Source organism: Triturus cristatus, chromosome 11, assembly GCF_964204655.1.
Source record: "Triturus cristatus chromosome 11, aTriCri1.1, whole genome shotgun sequence".
Taxonomy (NCBI): Eukaryota; Metazoa; Chordata; class Amphibia; order Caudata; family Salamandridae; genus Triturus; species Triturus cristatus.
Genome location: NC_140594.1, coordinates 533,139,635 through 533,164,235, shown reverse-complemented (window position 1 = coordinate 533,164,235; position 24,601 = coordinate 533,139,635). Strand labels below are relative to the sequence as shown.

At 42.4% G+C, this 24,601-nt stretch overlaps 1 protein-coding gene across 4 annotated transcripts in view; it reads left to right on the top strand.

Annotated features, from left to right (window-relative positions):
- SLC4A5 (solute carrier family 4 member 5) overlaps window positions 1-24,601 on the top strand; it is a 753,917-nt gene that overhangs the window by 564,694 nt on the left and 164,622 nt on the right. For all 4 annotated transcript variants that reach the window (XM_085633456.1, XM_085633454.1, XM_085633455.1 and 1 more), the window contains 3 exons: window positions 11,399-11,560; window positions 21,344-21,522; window positions 21,933-22,005. In XM_085633456.1, the coding sequence (XP_085489582.1) occupies window positions 11,399-11,560; window positions 21,344-21,522; window positions 21,933-22,005 (414 nt within the window). The remainder of the gene's footprint in view (window positions 1-11,398; window positions 11,561-21,343; window positions 21,523-21,932; window positions 22,006-24,601) is intronic.

The following is a 24,601-nucleotide window of genomic DNA, read 5'->3' as shown; positions in this document are numbered from 1 at the left end:
TCGGCTGAGAGGTCGCTCGCCGGTGCATGTTTCATTGTCTATGGTTATTGTGTTTCTCATCTGGCCATATGCTATAGTGTATTATTGGATTGTTTTATTTTCAATGTCTGTGTTGACGTTATCCCAACATTCTTTATTGGTTCCTGCCATACGTTTCTACTTGGCATTTTGCTTAACCTACATGGGATTGTTGTTGGGTGTTGTCAGCCCATTCTTCTTGCGTTGTGTGTTCGTACTGACCCTTGCAGGAGGGTGGTCTTATTGTTTATGGGTGGTGGTCACTCATCCTCGTGGTTAGTAATGCCACACTCTTTGGAGGCATCGTTTTAGGTGGTTTAGGCCTGTTTTTGTATGTTTATATCCCTTTTGTGAGGGATGTGGATGGGTTTAAGTCTCATTTCCTATGCTGTAAGTCACATGACCCTTACAGGAGTGGTGGCTTAAGGGGTGTCACTCCATTTTACACAGGCACTGCGTAGTAGTCCCATTTTTACGTGGTAAGTCTCGTGACCCTTACGTGAGGGGTGCTTTATAGGGGTCTTTCCCATTTACACTATTTTACGTTAAAAAATCATTAACCCTTACATGAGGGAGTTTATGATAAGTCATTTTACCTTTACAGGAGGGGTGACGTAATGGGTGTTAGTCCCATCTACACAGTCTGCATTATGGGTCACAGTCCCATTTTAGCAATTTTTGTTCCTTACATGAGTGGTGGCAAGTTGGATTTCAGTCCCTTCTTCACAGTTTTCGTTGTTGTTTCTTACATGAGGAGTTTATACATGGGGTACGGTTCACCCATAGTTATGGAGTTCTGGGCAGGGCTGGTCTGGCTGTAGCAGGCACCGGGCAATCCCCCGGTGGGCCGCATGGGTGGGGGCCGCTTTTGGGCCCCTGTGGCCTGTTTTTGTAACAGGGCCGTTTTTGAAGCATTGCTGCAAAATCGGCCCTGTAACAAAATCGGCCGAAAACCGGCCCTGGCAAAGAGCTCAGCGGCACCCCCAGAGGGGGGGGGGGGATGGCCGAGCACATTGGCAGGGCCGGTTTTGGTTCCCAGTCCGGCCCTGGTTCTGGGGGAGCGTGCCTTCTGTGTTTTCTCTTCACAGTGCTTTGCCCTACTTTGCGGTGCATGGTTGGATGCTTCTTTTGCATCTTTCATGAGTTTATGTTTCGCGTGACTTTTTGTGTGGTGGTATCTCACTTTGTTCTTGGGAGCTTAACGTTCTTGAATCATTTCAAATTGATTTTAATATTAAAGGGGGAGGATGGGTGATATTTTGTGTGTATCTATTCATTCTCGTGATGTGATGTTTTATCTTGCATCCCTGGGTTCTGGACTATTTCCTTCATTTGCATATTGTTGTGCACAGTTGTTTCCTTTTGGTATTGTTTATTTAATTTTCAATTTTAAGGAGTTAAGATATGTGATATCCTGTTGTGTTTATACTGTTCCTATGTACCTGATTCCTAGCTACTCAGCCAGTGTGAGTGTTCTGTGTGGAATGTTGGTGTGATGGACGTGTTTGGAATGCTTCCGTGCCTGGTGTGAGTGTTGACAGTTGAAGATGGGCTGAGCAGCAGGGAGGCTGCTCCTGGTGGGCCTGCTGATACTGATCTACTTGTCACTTTCCAGCTGTTAAATGGACTTAATAAATAATCTACGAAGTTGCTTCTCGGCTACGTCTTGCACTTCATCTCTACCCATGGTAGCCAGTGCTATCAAATGTTTTGGATACAGCCAGTGCTGAATTTGAGCCCGTTGTTTTCACTTTTTCGGCACCAACTCTTATTTCTTAGCACCAGCACTTACGAGAGCTGCCACATGGTGGCGCTGTTTGTGTAATTTTAAGATGAACAGAAAATTGTTGTTTATGACTTCATCATATATACATTAACGCCAGCTAACACCTGCCACCCAAGCCATTCTTATAGCTTTGGGGGCTTCAAATAGTCTGAATTGTCACATTTGTAGCAGTTTGATAGTTAGTTTTGCAGGTCCTGTCATTGCCTGTGCTGGCAGGGGTAATCGGTGGTGCCAGCTGCAGTGGCCTCCTGACAAGGGCCCTAGCACTAACATTTGTTTTTACAAATTAAGCATTGTGGATGCCAAATACCACGGTAGCATAACCCACCACCAGACAGTCACTGCCCTATTTTCTCAGCCTCTCAGGTTCTTTTTCAACCCTTCTTTCTCCCTTTGTCACTGTTTTCCGATGATCTCTTCTTTTCCCCTTTAATGTTTTTCTTTCTATTGCTCTGGGTCAAAGTGTGATAAGCACCAAAATCAAAGTGTTACTCTCCATTATTATCTGGGAAGAACTTGGAATATGTTGTATTTATCACACCTGATGAATTCTGATGCCTGCCGTGTTAAATTTCATTTGTTGCAATAAATATCACACTGTACTCCGGACACTGGTAATGAGGACCTTTGAGTAATGAACTAGGCAGCTTTGGTGTGGGGAAAAGAAGCATTGTCAAAGCCAGTAGGTCTCGCTGCCTTTAATTAGACGCTCAAACATGTACTGATAAAGCACACTTTATTGTTTAGCAATGAATGGTTTATATACTTGTGGGTGTATTTCTTTGTTAAAATTGCTTTTATTGTTGTAATAATAATAAAAATTATTATTACTATCAATAATGAAATAATAATTAAATATAAAGATATGGGCTTCTTTGCTGAACAGATAGGATGAGCAGGGTTACCCTATACCATTAAAGAATAGTGTTATGAATCGATCCACTGTGAAGGTCATGATGGCAAAAACACTGCCTTCTCTGACATATGGTAGTGACGCACTCCTGGGCCATGACGTGCTCCTATTGGATAAGCTCCAAACAAAAATCCATCGCTACGTATTTAACCTAACAAGGAACACCCCCCCAGCCAAATTCAACTAGAGTTCGGTCTCAAAAGGCAAGTGATTGGTTGGCAATAGTCAAGACGAGCTTCAAATTAGGACAAGCAGAAACCAACCCCCTAAATAACATCTTGTGGATGACAATCAACAAAGAGGGCTGCAGTAACAGCTTTGAAGAATTCCTAGACCAGTCACTTAAGAACTTGCACCTTGAAAGCCTCTGAGCATCATCACCTTCATATAACATCTTTAAACAATGTGTGAATTCTGCTACAGCTAAAATCTCCCATATAATGGACAAAGAGGATTTTGCCAAAAGAAGCCACACTTGGTCGGTTATCAACAGCTACCCCCAAAATAGTGCAAACTTTGAACCTAGCCAGCACTTACACACTTCACTTGAACTATTGCAGTGTTGTTTGGACTGCCCTCAATCTTTAGCGGAAAAGCCAGCATGGAAATACAAGGGGAATAAAGGGTGGTGCCTATGTGATGCCACTGTTGAGAATCTCTTTCACTTAATTTGGCCCGTGCTGGCTCCAGAGAGGAAGCGCCTTCTCAAGCCCCTATTTCAAAGCAAAGGAATCCGTACATGTAGACATGCTGTGATATCTTGTCCAGAGCCAGACGACTGCATAACATCCTGTTGCTTCATGAAATTCCTAAATGAGTTTGAGTGAGAACTATCCAAGCCAGTAAATCACTGTACTGCAGCCCAGTGACTCCACTGTCTAACCAGAGGTCGGTCATATCTTCATTCGCACCGACCTCATTGACCTTCTGACTCACTGGAAGTCTTGCATCTTTCTCTGGTGTACATGACTTCACACTCACTTTCACACCAATTGAGTAAGTAAGTAATTCCGTTTTTGTAAAGCGCGAGCCACTCACCCTTAGGGTTCTCAAGGCGCTGGGTGTCGTTGTGGAAATTAAGTGAGCTATTGCCCAGAGTCACATGGTGCTGAGCTGAGCTGCCGCCAGAGCCGGGGATCGAACCGTGAACCCTGTGCTCCGAAGTCAGCTGCCCTGGCCGCTGCACCACACCACAATTGACACCTCTGGGGTGCACGAGAAAGTATAAACCTCACTGGGCCAGGCTGCTAGCTGGTGGCTCATCCTCCCTTCAACCTTTATGCTATCCTAGCCCCAGTCTGTTGCCACTAATGACAATCCTGTTGGACTCAGCCAAGAGTGGCAGAACGGTAATCGACTGAATTTGTTGTGCTTTTTATTGCTGTACATGGTTACTCCTCTCCTTCTGTCACTTGCACCGTATTTGGATTTCACAGGGGTCACTCCTGAACTAACCGGCTTAGTTATCACAGGACTGACACCTGTCTATCAACAGCTGCTGCACGCTTGCACTTTAAATCGTTGGTGCCCCCATAGCTACTGAGAGCCTGCAATCCTCTTATACCTTCTTTCCTTTCTGGTCTCCAAAGGGGCTGCTAGTGAACTAACTTGTTCTGAAGTTACTGGAATGCACACCTGTAATAGCTGTTATTATTATTATTATTATTAAATATTTGTAAAGCGCCTGGCTACCCTAAGGCATCCCCACGCTATCAGTGACAAGAGAAGCAAAAAGGAAGCAACTGGTTATGGCAGATTCTGGAAAAGCCAAGTCTTCAGCTGCTTCCGGAGGGAGAGATGGTGTGGGGTAGAGCGCAGATGGATCGGGAGGGTATTCCAGAGCTTGGCCGCATTGTGGGAGAATGTGCGGCCACCTGATGTCACTCTCATGATTTTTGGAGTCACTACCCGAAACTGATTAGATGACCGAAGACATCTCGTTGTGTGGACAAACGCCACAAGAGATTGATTTATCTTTGGACCTGTCCCCCACAGTGTTTTATGGGCTATACACAAGCTTTGAACTTCATCCGTTCACTAATAGGCAGCCAGTAAAGTTTTTTTAGAACAGGCTTCGCTGACTGCCGGTAGGGCGTTGGGATAGAGCAGCCTGGCTGCACAATTTTGTACCACCTGTAGTTTCTTGATGGTTGCCTTTGTGGTGCCTAAGTATAGGGAATTCCCATAATCCAGCCGTGAAAGCACCAATGCCTGTACTATCACTCTTTGTGCCGGAACCGGGAGCAGTAAGAGGATTTTCCGCTGCATTCTGATGATTCCAAAACATGTTGCTTTGCCTGCACTTTGATCTATTGCCACTCCTATAGTTGTCTCCAAAAGGGTCTCTTGTGTACCACACTTTGGCAATTCACTGAACTGTTCCCATGACTACTAACAGTGGCTGCATGCGTGCACTTTGATTTTCTGCCGCTCCTATAGTCATCCTGAGTGAGCGGTCCCACTATGCCTGTGAGAAGCTAGCCTGATATATGATGTCCACTTAATAAAGTGGGCACCTTGCACCAGCCCAAACAACCCTTATTGTGATGTAAGAGGTCAAAGATAACCTCAGAGAGCTATCCAAGTGGTAGCTGTGGAGAGCAGCCTTCAGGCTTAGTCTTGAAGGAATGTTAAGCAGCTTGTTTTACCAGAATGAAACCTTATTGTATTTGTTAAATGAAAGTAGAACCACACAGTAGTTATAAAAATATGTATTTATTATTATAACACACCTTAAATACCTTACAGTATCTGCTACACGCAAATAAACGCAAAGCACACAATAGTGTAACGCAGAAACAATCATCAGTAGCACTATTACACAGTGGGCTCCCGGGGGAGACCAAACCATATACTAAAATAGTGGTATAAGAACCATCACTCGAGTCAAGACAGTGTCTAGAGGATGTAGAATTGCTGGAACCCCAAGGAACCACCCAAGTTAAGTAAGTAGGGACCCCACGGAGGACGGGTGCAGTGTGAGAACATGATCGTGTGCAATGTACAATTCTATGGGAGAGTCGCTGTTGCAGTTTTACAGTTTAAGGACCATTCCCAGTGGATTACGCAGAAACCCTTTGGAACTTAGAAGGTTGGAGAGCCACCCCACCCGTGGATACTGAAGTACCAGAGTTACCTTTCCCAGGGAAGCAGGGTGCATAGGGTCAAAGTGGTGTCGGAAACCGCCGTTGTACTCAATGGGAGCCTTCAAGAAATTCCACTCCTGGGAAGAAGAAAAGGGTCAAATGCACAGGTGGATTCTTGATGGACGGAACCTGAAAGCAGATGGTGCAGAGTCTGTATCACTGAGGAGTAACCAGGGGCTCAGTAGACAAATGCCCACTGATGTCGGGTGCTTCAGGTGTGAAGATGGAGACCTTGACTCTACAGCTGCAGGGATCATGAGACTTTGAGGACAACCAGGAGCCGGATACAAGCTGTCCCACAAAGGATGTTGAGTGCTGAGGGGTCGGTGTCCGGCGGGAGCACCAACAAGCCTTGGCAGCGGCAACCTACGAAGACGGTCAAAGAAGGTTACTGTCTAGCCCAGTAATGACCAGGGAACTCACCACAGCAAGGGAAGTCAGGGCAGGCCTGGAGCAACCAGGGGTGCCCAAGAAAAGCAGTGTTGTCCATCCAGTGGACCCACAGGCTGAAGGCACAGAAGTCGTGAGGGGACCTCTAGTAGTTTCACAAAGTAACAGCTTGCAGGGCACAGAGTGCAAGGAGGCCAAAGTCTTTTTTATGAAATGTGCACAGAGGTTGGGGCTATTGATAGCCCAATGCACTTAGTTTTAGAATGCCAACAAGCATATGCGCTTGCAAAAGTACGTGGTGCACAGGGGTTTGGGTTATGCAGTCCCCATGAGGGATACTGGTCTCAAACTTGGTGAGATTGCAGCTCAACTTCAAGGAACATATGAACCCACCTTCTGTGTTGCTGGAGTCTTCAAAGTCCGCAGGAGCTCAGGGTCAGCAGACTGGTCAGTTGCGTTATAGTGTCTGCAAATGCAGGGGAGTGTCTCCTTCACCCCAAGGGAGATACTTCAGTTCACCTTGATACTCCATCGGTCCTGCACAGAGCCTGTGTGGTGCACGGGCATAGACAATGCTTTGTACGGAGAGGGAGTCGAAGTCCAGCGAAGTCTAGAGTGTCCAGATAGTCGAAGGTCAGGGGTTTTCTTGTTCAGAATCTTGTCCATGTCAAATCTAGGGTCCAACAGCCAGGTAAGCCCTTTTGTACCCACGGGAGAGGGTTGGACAGATTCAGGGGACCCTCCCCAGGGAGGGTCATGACAGTGGGGAGGTTACTCCCATGTCCTTTGTCCAGTTTCACGCCAGAGCAGGAGCCAATGGCTCCCAGAACTGGTTTGAACTTGACCTACGCACAGGGACAACAAATGTTCCCCTCGTGCAGACTTTCAGGCACTTTGGAAGTGCACCCACCCAGCCCCAATACACCAAATCCTGTCTGGGAGGTGGTCACACCTCCCTGTGACAGGATGCCTATTGTGCTGCCTTCCTCTGCTCGAGCTTGGCTCAGCAGCAGGAGGGTATAAATATGTCTCTGTTCGGCAGCAACCATTTTGTGCTGTTCGGGTCGAGAAGGCTGGTACCGGGAAGACCAGGGACCCCACGAAGCTTGCTTTTGAAGGGTGGAATCAAACCTCCCACACCGGTGTCTGGTGTGGAGGTATGATTCCAAGGTGTTTGATACCAAACACTATATGGTTTGTCGCAGCTGTTTTCGAGATAGCATTTTACACAAGTGTATAATGCATCTCTACCTATATGTCCGGCTGCTTATCGACAACCCGGGGGAATGGTCTCTGAAGGCTGCAGGGGTGCTCTGCTCATGCAGGGGCACACTCTCACTTAAAACCCAGCACCCTGCCTTCAGGATTGTCAAGGCCTGCTATAGGGGTGACATACGTTTTAAGTGCAGTGACCTGTAGATAAAGTAAACCTATATCTAATGTAAGTGGTGCAAGCACCATCTTACACAGGCTGCAATGGCAGGCCTGTAGTTCCATTTTGCATGGCCTCTCATGGGTGGCTTAATAAATGCTTCAGCCCATGGGAGGCCTCTGGGGTACCTATGCCCTGGGTACCTGTGTACCATATACTAGGGACTGGCAAGGGTACCCCAGTATCCAATCTGGAGTGTACATAAGTACATGACATAACATTTTAGGGAGAAAGCAGATGGACTGGGGTCCTGATTAGCAGCATCCCAGTCAGACTAGTCAAAAACCAGCAAAACACCAGGCAAAAAGTGGGGTTAACTATGCTGTCAGATCAGGGGGCGTGGCTTGCAGCCAAGCATAGCGGTCGTCTTCTAGACGAGCTCCGGACCTGGGCCGCAAAATCCTGTAATAACCCCGATGTAAACTGCAGGACGGGGGCTTTGAGTGAGTGGGCGGCTGGCCGGTAGTGGCACGAAGTCTCGGAGCTGCGTGGTTGCCGAAGATCGCAGACTCAGGAAGAATTATCAGCCCCGAAACGTGACTGCGTGGACAGGGGCGGAGTGACGTTCAAGGCCTGGCTCCTCTGCAGTTCTGAGTGGTGCGCGATGAGCGCTGGCGCTGGACTGCGAGTACAGAGGAGGCGGCGCTGTGGGATCCGTGTGTGATTCCCTTGAGGAGCAGGTGAGACTGCGGCCCTGCACCTGGGGGCAGGAAAATCAAGAGTGCCCAGGGATGAGATGCAGCCTAACCCCCCCCCCCGGGTATGATCGTTGGAGGTGGTGGAGCTGGACGACGGCAGCCTATCCTTGGTAGAGCTTGAGGCAGGGGGCAGTGAAGTGCCGCAGAGACTCTGTCTGCATGGCTGATGGGGAAGACAAAGGACACGCAGCGGTTGCAGCGCACCCTGTGGTGACCGGTGGATGGGTGGGCCCCGCCTGCCACCAGTTTCCTGCTTGGCTTTGTTTGACGCTGCAGAGCTATCATGTGGGAAATGAAGAGTGGTGCTTGGTGCCTCTCAAGCTGAAGATGGCAGGATAATAGCCCTGAGCTGATGGTGTGGATTGCCTGTGGTCCCATGCCCCCCTGCTGCGGTACTGCCCTGATGCAATAAAAGCCTGGCCCGGATGTGCAGTGGTAGTGCCGAGGCATGCAGAGGCTGGCGATAGAATGTGCTGTAACACACGACAGTTGAGCTCTTGTGAGGCGCTGCTGGAAGTGGGGGGCCCCACAGAGACAGAGCCCCCCACTCATGATCTGCTCAAAATGCTTTACTATATGGGCATAGGCAGACACCTTATTAGGTGGCTCTACACTGGTTTGCGCTCTCATACAATGATTGCTCTGGATTCATTGCAGGCGGCATGGAGTGCGGACATAGACAGGGAATTGGCCGATAAGGAATGGGCGAGTGTTCTAGAACACCCCAAAAAAACCTCCAGGAATGCGAAGTTCAAATTTATTCAGACTATGATCCTTCATCAAGCTTACCTTACACCACATAAACTGGATAAAATGTTCCCACAGATGCAGCATCACTGCCCAAGATGTTAATTGGAAGGGGCGGACCTGCCTCATATGGTATGGATTTGCCCGAAGGGCCGGGGGTATTGGGACCATGTTAGAAACGTAACTAGTGGGGCTACATGCCGTGAAACACTAAACACTGTAGAAGAATGCATACTAGCCCTGCACAAACAAGTGTCCAAACGTAAGGTACAATATCGGTTTATAGACCTGGAGCTTATTTTAGCGATACGTGCCATCACTATGTGATGGAAGTCGTGGAAACCCCCTCCGTATTCACATGGCATAGTGAAATGCTGCGTTGGGGCACTGCTGAGAGGGCTGCTTTGCGCAGAGAGGAACTTAGAGGCCTGCGCAAGACTCCAGTAGCGTTGGACTGGGATATTATGCTTGAGGCCTTAAAATCAGTTGACATTGCTCAGTACACCTCTGAACTCACACAGTTGAATGCACATTAGGACATCTACTCCCCAAATGTCATGTCACATGCAGTGGTTTTTGGCTATAGATGCATACCTTTTATATGAAGCCTACAACGTTTGTTATATGATATGTATGATTTACTGTATGCTCATGGGATCAGAGGGATAGGGGTGGGGGCAGTTGTGGACTCGTTTGTTGGGTAATCACTGATGAGCATGGCTGTAGACACGAGATTTGCTTTCGCAACAAGATACTGTTGGACATGTATATTGTGGCAAACATCACTGGGTACACTGGAGCCATAGACTATATAAGATGTCCTTATCTATGTGTTGATCACAAAGCGCAATGATTATAGGGTAATAATAACATAATTACCGGTATAAGCTACCTTATCTATGTAAATGGCCATATAGGATATGCAACATAGTACTATACTGTACATGTTCTATGAAAATCAATAAAATTATGTTTAAAAAAAAAACTATGCTGTCAGATCCTACCTTCCTACAATGCCCCTCTGCCATTTGCCCTTTTCCTGTTTTTTATAATTGATGTCTCATTGTAACATTTTAATTAATCGAATACAGTTACCTTTTCATATTTGGAAATTACACGTATAATATGTAATAATGTAATTCCAAAGTTATCCTATTGGTGAGGTAGGCCTTGCAGTAGTGAAAAACGAATGTAAGTGTTTTTCACTACCAGAACATATAAACCTTAAACTTACATGTCCAACTTTTGAAATAGACAGCGTCCGTCCCATGTGGCGGTCAAGGGCCTAACCTAGGGTTGTCTTATCTGTATTAGAAAGGAAAGCTTGTGCCTGGCAAAAGGTTTACTTTGATATGAAAAAAACTCAAGCAAACTGTCTGAGTCAACTGTGTGCACTACTGCATGGACTGGTAAATTATGTGGTGCGCGCTGCAAAAACCAGTCCTGCAGGGACACAGAGAGTGAATGCCGTGTTTTCAAAATGATCAATAATATGGAGCATATTAATGGAAAACTTTATATAAGAACGCATCGTCAGAAGAAGCATGTTTGCTCCAACACAGGCAAGTTGAGTTGTGCGGCTGCTGTCAAGGAGGGGGGGGCAATGCTCCTCTGCCATAGCAGAGGGCCCCCGCAGATGTTGACTCCCCATTTGGTGGACAATTCCATTTCCATTTACAACCCGTTCTGAGCAGTTGGTAAATGACAGTAGGAGGTCTATGTGAAACATTGTTAGAACGAGGAGAGTGTAGAGCATTTCAGAGAAAGGTCTTTGAAAGCACGGGCCACAGCGCGTCGTGATCCTCGCCCAATGTGACTGACCTACTCTTGCATGTAAGGAGTCTTTCATCTGCCCCTTTATAATCCCCATACAAAGTTGTTGTGAACGGTAGTGCATGAAAATCTATGGCCAATTTCCACCCACCATAATGAGAAAATGTCATATACACGCTAACATATACATTAACATTCTTATACTGTTATAGTTACTAATATGAAAATTACACTGTCAAACTGAATCATTGTCAATTGCTAACCTCTATACTGCTTATATTCTTGAAACTCGACTACAGTGGCTGGTAGTTTAAATGTATCAATGTATCCATGATTTCCAAATTTACTGGGCTATAAAATCATTTCCTTCCAATGATTTAATCATTTATAGATATAACTAATGTAAATGTAACTTTAGAATTAGCAAACTGTATTGTGAAATATAGGATTATGTTGCAAAGGTTTTGGAATAAACTTTTCCATTCTACTCCACAGCCCACCCGCTTGGATCGAGGGTGGTTTGTGTTCCCTTTCGGTAAATGCCCCTGGTGGGTTTACATTGCCAGTGCTGTGCCAGCTCTCCTCGTCACCATTTTGATCTTCATGGACCAACAGATCACAGCCGTCATCGTAAACAGGAAAGAACACAAACTGAGGGTATGTAATCCACATGTAATGCAATGGTAAGAAACTTGTATGAATGCAAAACAACAATTAGGAAGACAATCATGGGTGTGCCTAGACCCGCTAGCGAATAATGGGTAAGTGGAGGATTTCTGACTGCCCTACAGTACTGAATGCCCTATGTATGATGTACGTCAGATTTATATGCATGTCTTTACCTCTTTTTTACTCTACGGATATATATGTGAATGACTTTTTGATTTTTAACTAACTCCGTATGAAGAACCCTTGTTTCTTCCAAGATCTGCCTGCATTTCTTCAGCCCCAGGATACCTCCCCATGACACCCCCCTCCTTCCCAGGTGATAGTATGCTCCACAAATCTACATAACATAACAAGTGCCAGAGCATCCATACACTTCCTTTACAATATTTGGAGTAATGGATATTTTTTAGAACCTTAGCCACTTTAGTTTCAGGACTCCAATGGCTACCTTGGTATGCCACAGACCACCCTTTCAAGGCACCACCTTTGATTATGAATATCACAGCTTTTTCAAATACAAATATAAAAGATCTACTAGCAGGAACTGTGGTGGTAGTTCTATTATATATTGTTCTTTTATTTATAATGTTTTAAAATGCATGGGAGCCTGCAACTTGTAACACATCTTGTGAAATGTAATAAAGAAATGTCATTTGTCACGGAGCAAGACTGCACTTTAACAAACTAAATGAAACGTGGGTCTTCCTGCTTCGACTCTGTTTTCTAGATGAACAGTGATAATCTGAAAGAAGCTATTCATGGCAACATGTTTATTTTTCCACACTTTAGGTAAATATAGAAAAGATAGAATATGTCTGCATATTTGTTGACATTGTGAGCTAGAGCGTTTTTATTTAATCTGACTGGTATTGCACTTATTCTAATATATTTTGTGCAATACATATCTAACTGCTTTTTGTTTTGTACTAGAGTTTCTAATTGTATTGTTCATGTTCACAAACAAACTATTTCTCTCATATGAAGAGCCCCACACCAAGGATTTAAGTGGTTTGTGGGATGGGTGATGGTGTGCCCTTGTATTATAAGGAATAAACTACTCCCTCCTGTACATTACAAGGATAATGCAAGACACTTTGGGGTTCCATTACCTTATAGAGGAAATTGGCCATCAGACCCGTTCCACTATATGGTCACAGAACTCACTGATTATCCTTACAATGTATTATAGGGAGTACTTTATACCTCGTATTACATTTATCTTGCAGCTACTGACCAGCAAACAGTGACCACAGTAAATGACTTTACATAGGAGACCCAAGACACCTTTACTTAGAACAGTAGAGGAAGGACACTGCACCAGGATAGAGTTGAAATTACTCAAGAAATCATGCATGTCAAATTTCACAGTAGCCAAAGTCTGAAACAAACCTAGCTAAAGACTTTAAAAAATAAAACAAAATTGAGACGTTCAGAAAGAAGCAGCAAAATGACATCTTCCACAATATAACGTAGGAGACAAACACTTTGGACGCAATTTATCAGAACCCATTACTTTTATCAGACTATGCTACTGTAACCTACCTCCTGGACAGTTAAATCTCTAGACTAAAGTGAACTTTATTATTATAACATTATGTAGAGTGCTTAATCCTCAAAACCTCAAGACATTGTAGCTCACACCACGCCCTAAAAATATAGCTTATCCTTCTAACTGATCTGACAGCTTACTCACAAAAAAAGGTTATATTGCCACCTCTTTAATGCTTTACCATTTAAGTGAAGCAGTTCTATCCCTTTCACATCCTGGGTAGCTTTATCTAAAGAGTCAAGTAAAATGTCTACCCCCTCATAGAGCTGTGTTTAAGCTTCAGTATCATTGTTAGCTGCTATTTCTTATTTGATCTTAACAGTCTTTTGGAGGAGAGCAAAATACTTTCTCTTATCTAGGCATATGAGGATGTGTGCTTTAAGACCAGAGTCTTAAATTGGTTGCTCCACTCTACCAGTAACCAATGCAGTCTCATCAGAACTGGTATATAGTGAAAATTGTGGTTTGGTTTTTACTAGTGAAGCTTTAGCGTTTTGAAAAGATTGTAATTTTCAGTCTATATATTTACCTGTATCATTTCGGAAGGAAATGTAGTAATCAAACTTAGCCAAAGCATCACATTTACTGCTTCTTGAATGTCCTGCATGGTATTTTTTCTACTCACTCCTAAGGTAGTAAAGAACCCTAACATAGTTCTTGAATTCACTTTTGCTTCGAAAGACAGCTTAGTATCCAGATTTTTCTTGGGCTTTTCACTTTATTTAGCTTGAAAATGTTCTGTTCTTGAATCAAATTGCTCCGCTTTATTTTTCAATGTTATCAAGCATTAAGGCAATCCATAGTTGGAAATGCAGTCTTCCCCACATTTTGATTCAATCTTTTCTTGTTCATACAAGAATGAATTTTGCCCAACTCATGTCTCCCTGGAAGCCCTAAATATGCAGAGGTAATGTAGGCATAAACAACACGGATGCGATGCACCACCAGAGGCCCTTCAGCATTACCATATGAGCTACATGTAAATATTAAACAGAGAGGCAAGCTTTGCAAAGATCTACATGCCCCTGGTATGCATGTTGATATAATTGATTCTATTACTGCCACTGAATGTCTTCACTATAAGAAAAATTAAACAAGCCCATGACCTCTACTAATACCTGTAGAAAACATGGGCTCTACCCATGGAAACATCCAGTTTTTTCTTTCTTTTGAACCTCTGGTTTCTGATCTCTGCTGTGGAGGTATAGTGTCTTACTTACTGTAATGCTCCATTTAAATTGATTGTGAGCTGCAACCTCCAGGGGCTACCTTTTAGACTAAGGTCAGCTGTCTGTGGACATCTGGGCTAAGGGGCTCTGAGCAGGATACTAGTGACGTGTTAACACGTGCATTCATGTTTAGCTTGTAGGACCCAGATCCACAGGGGTCGGATTTCTAACCCTCTGATGCAAGGAATCAGTTAAATGTATCACCATTAAATTAGAAGCCAGTTAGACTGCAACCCTAGCATGAGCCCGCTAGGCAATCCCGCACATGCAGTGGTCCCTGGCTACTGTGAGTCCCATTAGATGAGTTCAGGGACACAGTAGCAATCCAAATAATCTTTTGTTTATGAATAGCACACTGAACGATAGTACTAAGAAAACAGGGACACGTAATTAAACATGTTTATTTTAAAATCCTTAGTCCAGTACATAAAACATAAGCAGTAACCACACAGAACGCAAAAATAGAAGTTAGGTATGTAATGGTTAATGAATAAACTGAAAGTCTCTAACATTTTAGCAAGTTTCTTACATTCCATACCCTAAAGCTGTTACTAGAAGCTATGCTAAATCTTAGCTAAATCTATAGACAGCAAAGCTGCCTTTCGAATTTCTTAGGATGGATTGCACATCATATCTTTAAATAACTGGCTTCCGCTATACTTTATCAGAGTTCTGCCGAGGAAACAAAATATGTGTTCTCAATGAATATCACCTTCTGCATGGCTTCTGAAATCAATTCTCTGATTAGGAGTAACTGGATCTGTAATCTAGTGTGAAATCTAGTGATAATTGTAGTGCAAAGACCTACCTTAATAACTGGTCGAATCCTAAGGTTTATACACTGTTTTACCACTGATTTTATCTCATATTTTCAAAACAAAAAAGAGTTTAGAGACGGTAGAACTTCTGCAGGACTAAACTAACATGATGCAAAATACATCAGCCCTATCCGCATGTTGACATTAAGCCTCCATCTTTGTAAACAATAAGCTTACACTGTATGGGCCCAAATTGAAATGTCTGTGTCCATTAATCTAAACAAAAACATGTCAGTCTACATAGAGGTTGGCCAAGAAGATATCATCATTTATTTCATGTGTTCTACAAACTTCACACTTTCTATTAGAGATAAAGATAACAGCAGGCAAGGAATGAAACAGACTAACTAAATGAGAACTGTAATGGTGTTTACAACAGTCCCTGAGATGTAAGTTGAGATAGCACTTAATTTGAGACATGTATCATTCTAAGTAAGCATTATACATTTCACAAATCATAAACTTATGAATGTAGAAACATGTAGAAATACTGCATGTAAACACATTTGAATCAAATATGTCATATGAAAGCACTTTAAAAATAACCATTCAAAAACATTGCCTATAAAATCAATTGTAAGAGTATATATGAATATGAGATGTTACAACAACCGTGTTGTTATAACGCATACCATTACATCGCAAGTCGTTTCTATGACTTGCTGTAGAGGGCACGCTGGACTTAGGAATAGTATAATTTACTATTCTAACTCCAGTGTGCGCAACAGTAGGGAAGGTGTTAGAATAGTAAATTATACTATTCCTTAGTTTATAGCACCCCCAACAGCAAGTTGTAGAAACGACTTGAGTTGTAATGGTTAGCTTTGTAACAACGCGGTCGTTGTAACAACCACGTTGTAATTGCATGCGTTGTACCGCATGCGATGTAAACGTTGCTTCCCATATATACTTGTCCATAAAAAAGCAAGCCAGGCAATATATTTGGTTCCTAACTAATTTGCCTGGGTACAAAATATAAAAAATATAAAAAGGTACAAACTGTCCATTTTGACGTACTTTTCTTCATTTTATCTTGGAAATGCAGGAACAGTTTTTCCCTTTTCAGTCCTAAAGACAATTGGGTATTTTGTTCAGTTTTTTCCAATAGGTGGTGGCATCATGTAATCGATAATAGTATGCAGGTCTCTTTCCGCAGTATACCTGAAGCGTTTGCATAGGAATCTTCGAAGGAAAAACTGATTTTCTCATTTGGCTGTGACTGCTGGTGAAGGAGATGAACATAAGTACTGGAACAGATTCAGGATGTCCATGGTACTCAAGGATGGTGACTTTCAATGTGCATCGATTCCTGTAAGATCAGAAGTTTCCAGCATTGACGCTGTTGACAACCCGATTGTTGAGATTTGTTCATCATATTGAGCATACTTCACGATTGGCAGATGCAGTGCTCAGCAATATGATTGGTGCAACTTCAGTGGTCTCAGATGTTTTGCGATAGATGCCATTGGTGGCACCACTAGTGGCAATTCAAGTACTGTATCTTGGAAACAATTTATGCACTAGAAGACCGTCTCACTTGTGGAGCACTCATTTTGAAAAATTATAGAGTCAAGTATTCACTCAATACCAGTAGCCATTCAGAGTCAAGATAAAATGCAAAGCACTCCTAGAACTTCTTTTCATTTGGATAACCTAATTCCATTTAATTGTTTGGAATGGGTTATTTATGTACTAGAATTAAAATCAGAATGCCTCAGTCGATGATCAAAAGGATTGTAGGGAATCCACCAAATAGACCTGAGACAAAGAATGAAGGAATCTGTCCCAACACCAGTGAATATGCAGTATCAAATGGTTTTGAAAAAGTGCAATATGTCAGTGGTGTTTAATGAGTTGATAGCTTACACAAAGTCTGCAAAATGGGTAAGTTATTGGGACTGCAACCCTTTTTTAATCTCCGCCCCCGAATGGGATGTTTGCAGGGCAAATCTTTCTTCCCTGCTAAGGTCAATGGAGCCTGTTTTTGAATTAACATTAAAGCAAGTTTATCAAAACACATATTATCAGTGTCTATTTGAGGCCTGGGGATGTTTCCGAGTAACCTTTGAGGAGGGGGATACAAGGGTATCTCACACCATTTTACTATCTCTGTTTCTGTCAACAAATGGAGAGATATGGTTGTCCTTGGGCCATTTAGCAGCAACATTCGTTAGTCAATATTGAATAGGAACCATTGTTCAGAAGTGTATGGATGGGCTGGATGAAAAAGGTGCAAATTATAATGTACATCTCAGACCTGCATTCAAAGGATTACAAGCTACATGTACAGTGATGGAGTCATATAGGAGTGACTGACCTAGTGAGTTTGAGCATCCAGATGCAATTATTAATACAGGATTGTCTTGAGTTAGGCAAAGAAATCCCCCATGATGAAAAGGGTTATGCAATTTTTCATACCAACCCAAGAGCTAATATTTCTGGCGCTCTTCAAAGTGGAAAGGCATAATAGGAAGGGAGATTACTGATTTTCGGCTATTATAAAAGGGTCATTTGTTCTCTTCTTAACAGGATATGGTGGCTTGTTTCTTAGCCATGGTGTTTTGGGTAGAATTCAAATTATACGGTTCAAACACAGTACTCTTGTTCATGACCTTCCAAAGGTACTTTTCCTGATCTTAGTGTTTGTAATGCCCAATTTAGATGTGTAATTGCTCGCAACTGAGCCTGTCCATATTGAAGACCACTTAAGTCCTCTTTTAGGATAGAAAGGGCTGAAGACAAAATATTATTCTGGGAATAAACTCTTTTGGAGAACTTTTTCATACTATTGCCTATAACTTTAAATGTAATTGACAAAATTTCTCTTATCAATGTGTCTAATTCTATCACCAACCTTTTTTCTTTATATTTTTACCATTCGTTGAAAATTGCATAGCATGTTGCAGCTACAAAATGTTTAATTTTAGCTGGATGTGGACCCAGGAGGAAATACGTAAAACCAATATTTTCACAAATTTGGGTCAGGTGTACCTTCACAACTATTAGTCTAGAACTTGGTAGCTATCGTTGGCTTAGGCTAAACACACTGCATGCGGTAAGAGTAACCGGTGTATATCTATTATACTAGGGATGTCGCCGATTCGCTGAAAGGCCTGGAGTTTTAGGAAAAAAATCAATGCATGTAGTATTGATGGGCCATAGGATTTAATTTAGTCAAAATATATGTACTGTTTTGGATCATACCATTTACTTCACCATCCATGAGGTTTTCTTTTCCCTCTCAATTTGAAAATTATGTTGAATTGACTTTCGGAATGGACAATGTTTTAAGTCCCTCGTGAACCCAAATCTAAGACAAGTAGTCTGCTGGATTTTTCTATTCAGGAAAATTATTTCTCTGGGTATTATGCAAGCTCTAAATAGGGCGTATACACGATTAATTTGCCAAAATTGTTAAGCCTAAATGCTTTTCTCAACAATATTTTCTTTCTAATATTTATAGCCTTGTATAACAAGATTTTTTAATAAACTAATGGGAGGAAATCAGCTTGTTATTGGTAATAGAGTTCTTTTGGAGCCTTTCCTTTTTTTGTGAATAATAAAAAGCTGTAGGATCTGTCCTGCCAGCACTGTTAAAACATTTTTTTAAGACATTTTGGTGGCTATTTAAAAGGTGTGCCTGGCAGTGTTCCCACTATCTGTAGTTGTATATCTCTTGTGCATAGCTAATTTTGAGTATGTAGCAATGACATAAGTGGTTGTAGCAATAAATGTCTTTATTATTATTAGCATTCAAATAAGGATCCTCATTATCAAGAGTTTAACATTATGCATTTGGCAGTTTTAATGCCCCATTAATCTGTAAGGGACCCAGATATTATTATATTTTCCATAGAAATCTTGAAATTGTAGTTAATCTGTAGTAAATCTGTGGGTTCCATTATTTAATAAGGAACCTTTTCCCAAACCAGGCCATCCAGCACATGATATGCAGTGACATTCACAGCATGATGATCCTGTGAATGTAGTTGCATTTTATCAATTTTATCAGGAACAAAATGTTCACTCTGTAAAACTAAAACAACAAACAGCATGATGAGCCACATTAGAAGGAAAACCCCTCCTATAGCAATCAAAATATAGGACCACAGTGGCAATAAATACTTGTAGCTGAACCAATAATAAGCAACAAGCAGTCGGTGACATTCAATGACAGTGGAGTGCATTGGCAAATCATCTTTTTCAAAGTCAGAGTAATTTTAATAAAGAGTTATTTCTGGAAAAGGCAGCATTCAATTGATGTTGTCTCAGTGTGGGGTTCATGGTAAACCACAAGTTAAGACTGTTGAAATTGCCAAACTTACAGCATCAGGCTCCTCCATGGTACCTGATACTCTATGGAAAACTTGAGACACAGCTGACTTGAGCCCTCAGAACTACTGTACTCTTCTAAGAGAAGCTGCTTCTACGGAGTAGGGAGAGTTTGGTAGGCTTTACCACAAAGGCTTCTTGGTGTCAGAGGTGGTCTGAACAGAATTGAACGCATAATAGTTTTTAACATGATTGATAGATATCTTTCTGTTGTTCTTTGAAACTTGCAACAAAGCCACAATTACAGTTTGTATGCCTTCTACCCCAAACACTGGAACTGGTGGTCTTTTAGGATGGCCCAAATACCTGTGTATCGGGGATCTTATCCTGATTTAGGTTAGCTACTTCTTTGGTTATCCATTCGGTAGAATCTTTAAAGACTCCTCTTTGCCAGTGACAGTGTCATATGTTTCAAATTAGATAGGTTTTCTTTGACCTATTGGATGTTCAGTAAAACAGTTAAACACCTTTCCAGGATTATCTAGGTCAGGTACGTACATTGATACTCCCTGGAGCATTTTGTATGGAGTGCAAACAACTACTACTATTTTAGACAAATTACTCAATGTTCTCTGGAGCCCATAAACATTATGTAGTTAAGTGTCTCCTGTACTTAACACCCTAGTTGTCAGAGTTTGTCTTATTATATCATTGGCACGCTCCATTAACCCAATGATCTCTGCCCAAAGGGATCCGAGTAATGAAGACATACTCCCAGAACAGACAAAACATCCCTGACTGCCTTTCTGAGAAATGAAAATCCATTGCCTGACTGGATAGAGTAAGTGAAAGGGAAAACTATGCAATGCCATGCCGCCTCAAAAGAACAAAGCTGCCACCTTGCCTAAGTAAAGAGGCAAGGACGGTCAGTACCAGCTCTATCTTCTATAAAAAGGGAAATCGTTTCTTCCAAAAAGTAACTTAGAACTACTGTTCAAGCCTTTGTGCTCTTGCCTCTGGGTGATGAGGTCACCCTGCTCCATGGCCTCCCAGACTCCGCACTGACAGCCCAAAAGGGCACCCTACATGCCACAGCATGTCTCACCCAGGGCCTGAGGAAATATAATCACATCCCCCCCATCCCAATGGAATTCAATTAGTTGGTGGTGCTAGAATAATTTTCAGAATGGGGCTGTGCCTGTGTCTCTGTGCACTTGAGCATAGCAAAGTAACTAAGCTTGTCCAGGGGGGGTTGGATGGAGAAATACTTGGACATTGAGGTCACCAGATCATAGAATATTTTCTAAATACGTTTTTTACAAAGAATCATTTCAGTGAATTCAGTGCTGGAGCTGTGTATTTTGAAAGATAAAGATTTCTTTTGGAAACTGTGGAATAGAATTGAGGAGGGGTGCAGCACCTGCCACACCTCTACTTGCAGAGCCACTGCCTTAAGCTCCTATGATTAGTCCACACCATCTTCAAAACAAGCTGTGTTATTTACAAAGCCAACACAACCAGCACCCCTGCTTTCTTGCAGGCTAGCTCACCATCTCAGGTGGTTTTCTGCAGACCCACAGTGAGGAAACCATCAGACTGCAAACTAAGTAGCGTAAAAAAGACAAAACAAGGCAGCAGGTCTTTTCCATGTATGCACTTGGGATGTGGAACAACATCCCCTTTTCAATCAGGACAACTCCAATATAGTCCAAAAACAACTACTTCTCCAATAACTCATTGAGTGTATGCTTTGACCCTGTATAGCACTCTGCTGCCTTTTGGATAGGTTCACGCTGTAGAAATACCACATACATGCATACATTCAACCACAGGAAATTATTTCTAGACAATCGAATGATTGTGATGTGTCTAACCAGGCTTGATTAAATACTGTGTTTTTCAGAAAGCATCTGGATACCACCTGGACCTTTTCTGGGTTGGGATCCTGATGGCGGTGTGCTCATTCATGGGGCTGCCCTGGTATGTGGCAGCGACAGTGATCTCCATTGCTCATATTGACAGCTTGAAAATGGAGACTGAGACCAGTGCACCTGGGGAACAGCCACAGTTCCTGGGAGTCAGGTAAGTGAATAGAACTTTGGTAGAATTGTATTTATTTGCTTTTATAAATTTTATAACATTCATTTAGTATGCATTTTAAAACTAAACAGCCAGCTTCGAAACTGAACATTTTGAATACTAGTCGAATAATAACATATTATCCTCTTCTAATTTGCATTGCATTCAGGTCATTCAGGAGTTTATCTCTTAATGAGACCTGTTAGACTCGAATTCTTTGTTGTGGTTTCCCCTTAATAGGGTCAAAAAGCAATTTGATTTTTGATGAGTCTAATGCATGACGTGGCAGGTGATGAAGGGGGTTCCTGAGCGAATACAGTGTCTACACCTAGGCTGACATAGTACCCTTAAAGTAAATACTTCTCACATTTTAATTACATAGAATCCATCATGGTATTATTTTATGTTGGCAGGGAGCAAAGGGTTACAGGCATCGTCGTTTTCATTTTGACGGGGATATCGGTCTTCCTGGCTCCAGTTCTAAAGGTAAGATTGATTGCTTGCACCGTATTAAGCCTGTGTCAAAACCTTATAAGATGAAAATGAGCCCCTCTCTCTATCATCACCCCTCAAGCACATTTAGCCATGTTTTTCTATGCATCAAATCTTTGTCCAGCTTTGTAAATTGAAATTCACTTTTAAAGGGAATCATTGGTGTCAATATGGAAAGTGCCATTTGCGTTGACTCGAATGCCTTCATGTTGAAGACTGCGATATTGTACCTTGTGTGTTCCTCCTGTGTAAACTTGATGACTAATTGCAATATGCAGGGTCGGATTGTCCTATAGAGCATACAGGCAGTGCCCGATGGGACTGGTCTGACAGGTCAGTGTGTGGGACTTTTTTGGCTGTTTTGTGGGCCTGTTTTATGGTCTGCTTTGCTGGTTTTTACTGTTGACTTCCCTGCTAACAGTGCCTGCAGCAAACTTAAATTCATGCAGTCGTCCATACCTTGCAAAACACTTATAAAGCATCTCAAGGATTACACATAAGTCTTGGTAAAATTGGATGAGAGAGCTATATTGTCCATGAAGTTTTCATAGGAATCTATAGGACACTTCAGATCATTAGCTGTACAACATAGTAAGACTGGCGTCTGCACTTCATAGAACAGGAATTGTTTGCAACCTATTCAGGACGTGTCCTGTCCAAAACTGCCTAAATGATTACGGAGTTGATTTGTATAAATATTAAAGGAGCCAAAACACAATCCTTTCGAACTCCCCTGTTCAGTATCATATTATCACAGTACATTCTCCCTTTAGGCCATATCTGACCATAGCTGATCAGTCCCAGTGAAGTCTTTTCAGAGAATCAACAAAGTTCGGACCACACCGTTCTCATAAGCAATAGTACAAGGTTTTGTTCTATTGTCTTTTTCAAATGCAGATGTAAGGTCCACAAAAGTGAGGTGAAGTGATCCATCATGTATATGTACATATGTATTACTGCGTCGGTGAAGATTGAGGTGTTCTTACACTGTGCTCAGGCTCGCCCTAAATGCAATCTGAGCTTCTTCAAGAATATTATCATCAGAAGCTCAGCTCTGAATCCACTCCAAAAGTGTTTGTTCACAAATTTCACAGTGGAGTCAATAAGGAAAATTAGTCTGTAGCATTTAAGGTCTTCTCTATATCTTTATTTTAAAAAAACAAGTATAAAATGGAGGATCTCGAGGACTAATAAATAGGACATATACAGGCGATATTAAGGACATTGTTCAAGAGAGGTACCCAAAGGTTGGGAGTTGTCTTAACAAACCCATTGGCATACCACCTGGTTTTGGCCCTTTCCTCCGGGGGCTGTTATCTAAAGCCAGCAGAATTTCTAATAAAGTAAAATGTAAAGTGAGTTAGCCAAATCCCATAAGCTGTAAAGCCTTGCAGATGCAAGGTCCAGTTATCCCGTTTGAAGTTGTTCTTTACTTATTTGCCAAAAAGCCTTCCAATCCCCATAGATGGAAGGCAGCCAATTGGTATATTCAGGCAACCGCCTGCAAGTGAAGTTTACTCTTCATTAGAGCATTCCTCTATGCCATTCTGCAAATACCCTACCCACCTCTGCTCTGTCCCTGGGTATGCTATTCGGTGCTACCTTAAGTTCGTGTTTAGCTTTAATACAGTTAGAATCAAGACAATGTTCTGAGGATAAATAACTCCTGCAAGCTGAAATAGTTGAAAAGACAGTATTAATGGTGGATGTTACTGAACCATAAAAGATCATAATATCAGAGGTAGGGCTTAGATCTTATACATACTTCATGATATCTTGTTTGGCAATCTGAACAATTGTCTCTTATACAACACTAAGGGTAACTGAGTCCCAGTGTAACATTGTGTCCCCTTCTATAGTTACTTCTCTGCATGCCATATACTCACAACTATGTCTGAAAGGATTTCCAGTTCCATGCAGATCCTGAGTGGATTATAAACACTAAAAGAGTTAGCGATAATTCGACACTACACACATAACCCACCAGTAGTGCAGAATTACATTTTTTATCTATAATGCTGGACGCTGCTCATGCAACAAATGTGGGTATTAAGGTAGCAGATGGAAAAATATTGCAGGCACTGCACAAGTTCCAGGTGGGGAGCAGTTGACAAGGTCGACTGCGCATCCCAAGTTGCTAATGTGTGGCAAAAATGACTTTGTCTGAATAATGGTTACTGGAATTGAACACATCATCCATGTTACACAATTTAGTATTAAAATCTCTAGCTAAAATATTATTAGCAGTTAGATAAGGAGGTATCCTCAAGCACCCCACGAAGAAATAGACAGGAGTCCTTCACTGTACCAGAAGCATGAAAATTATAATTATAAAACTTAAGAAGCATTGAGGTACCAAGACCTGTGAAATACCTTCATCAAACAGTATCGAGAGCACAAATGATCAGCAGCACAAAGCGCAGTTCAGATCAATAGACCACCCTTAGCTCTGTCATGGGAAGAAGGAATCCAGGGCCGGACTGGCCATAGCGGGCACCGAGCATTTCCCCGGTAGGCCACTAGGGTGGGGGCAGGTTTTGGGCCGCTGGGGGGGCGTTTTTGTTAGAAGGGGTCGGCAATATTGGCCCCT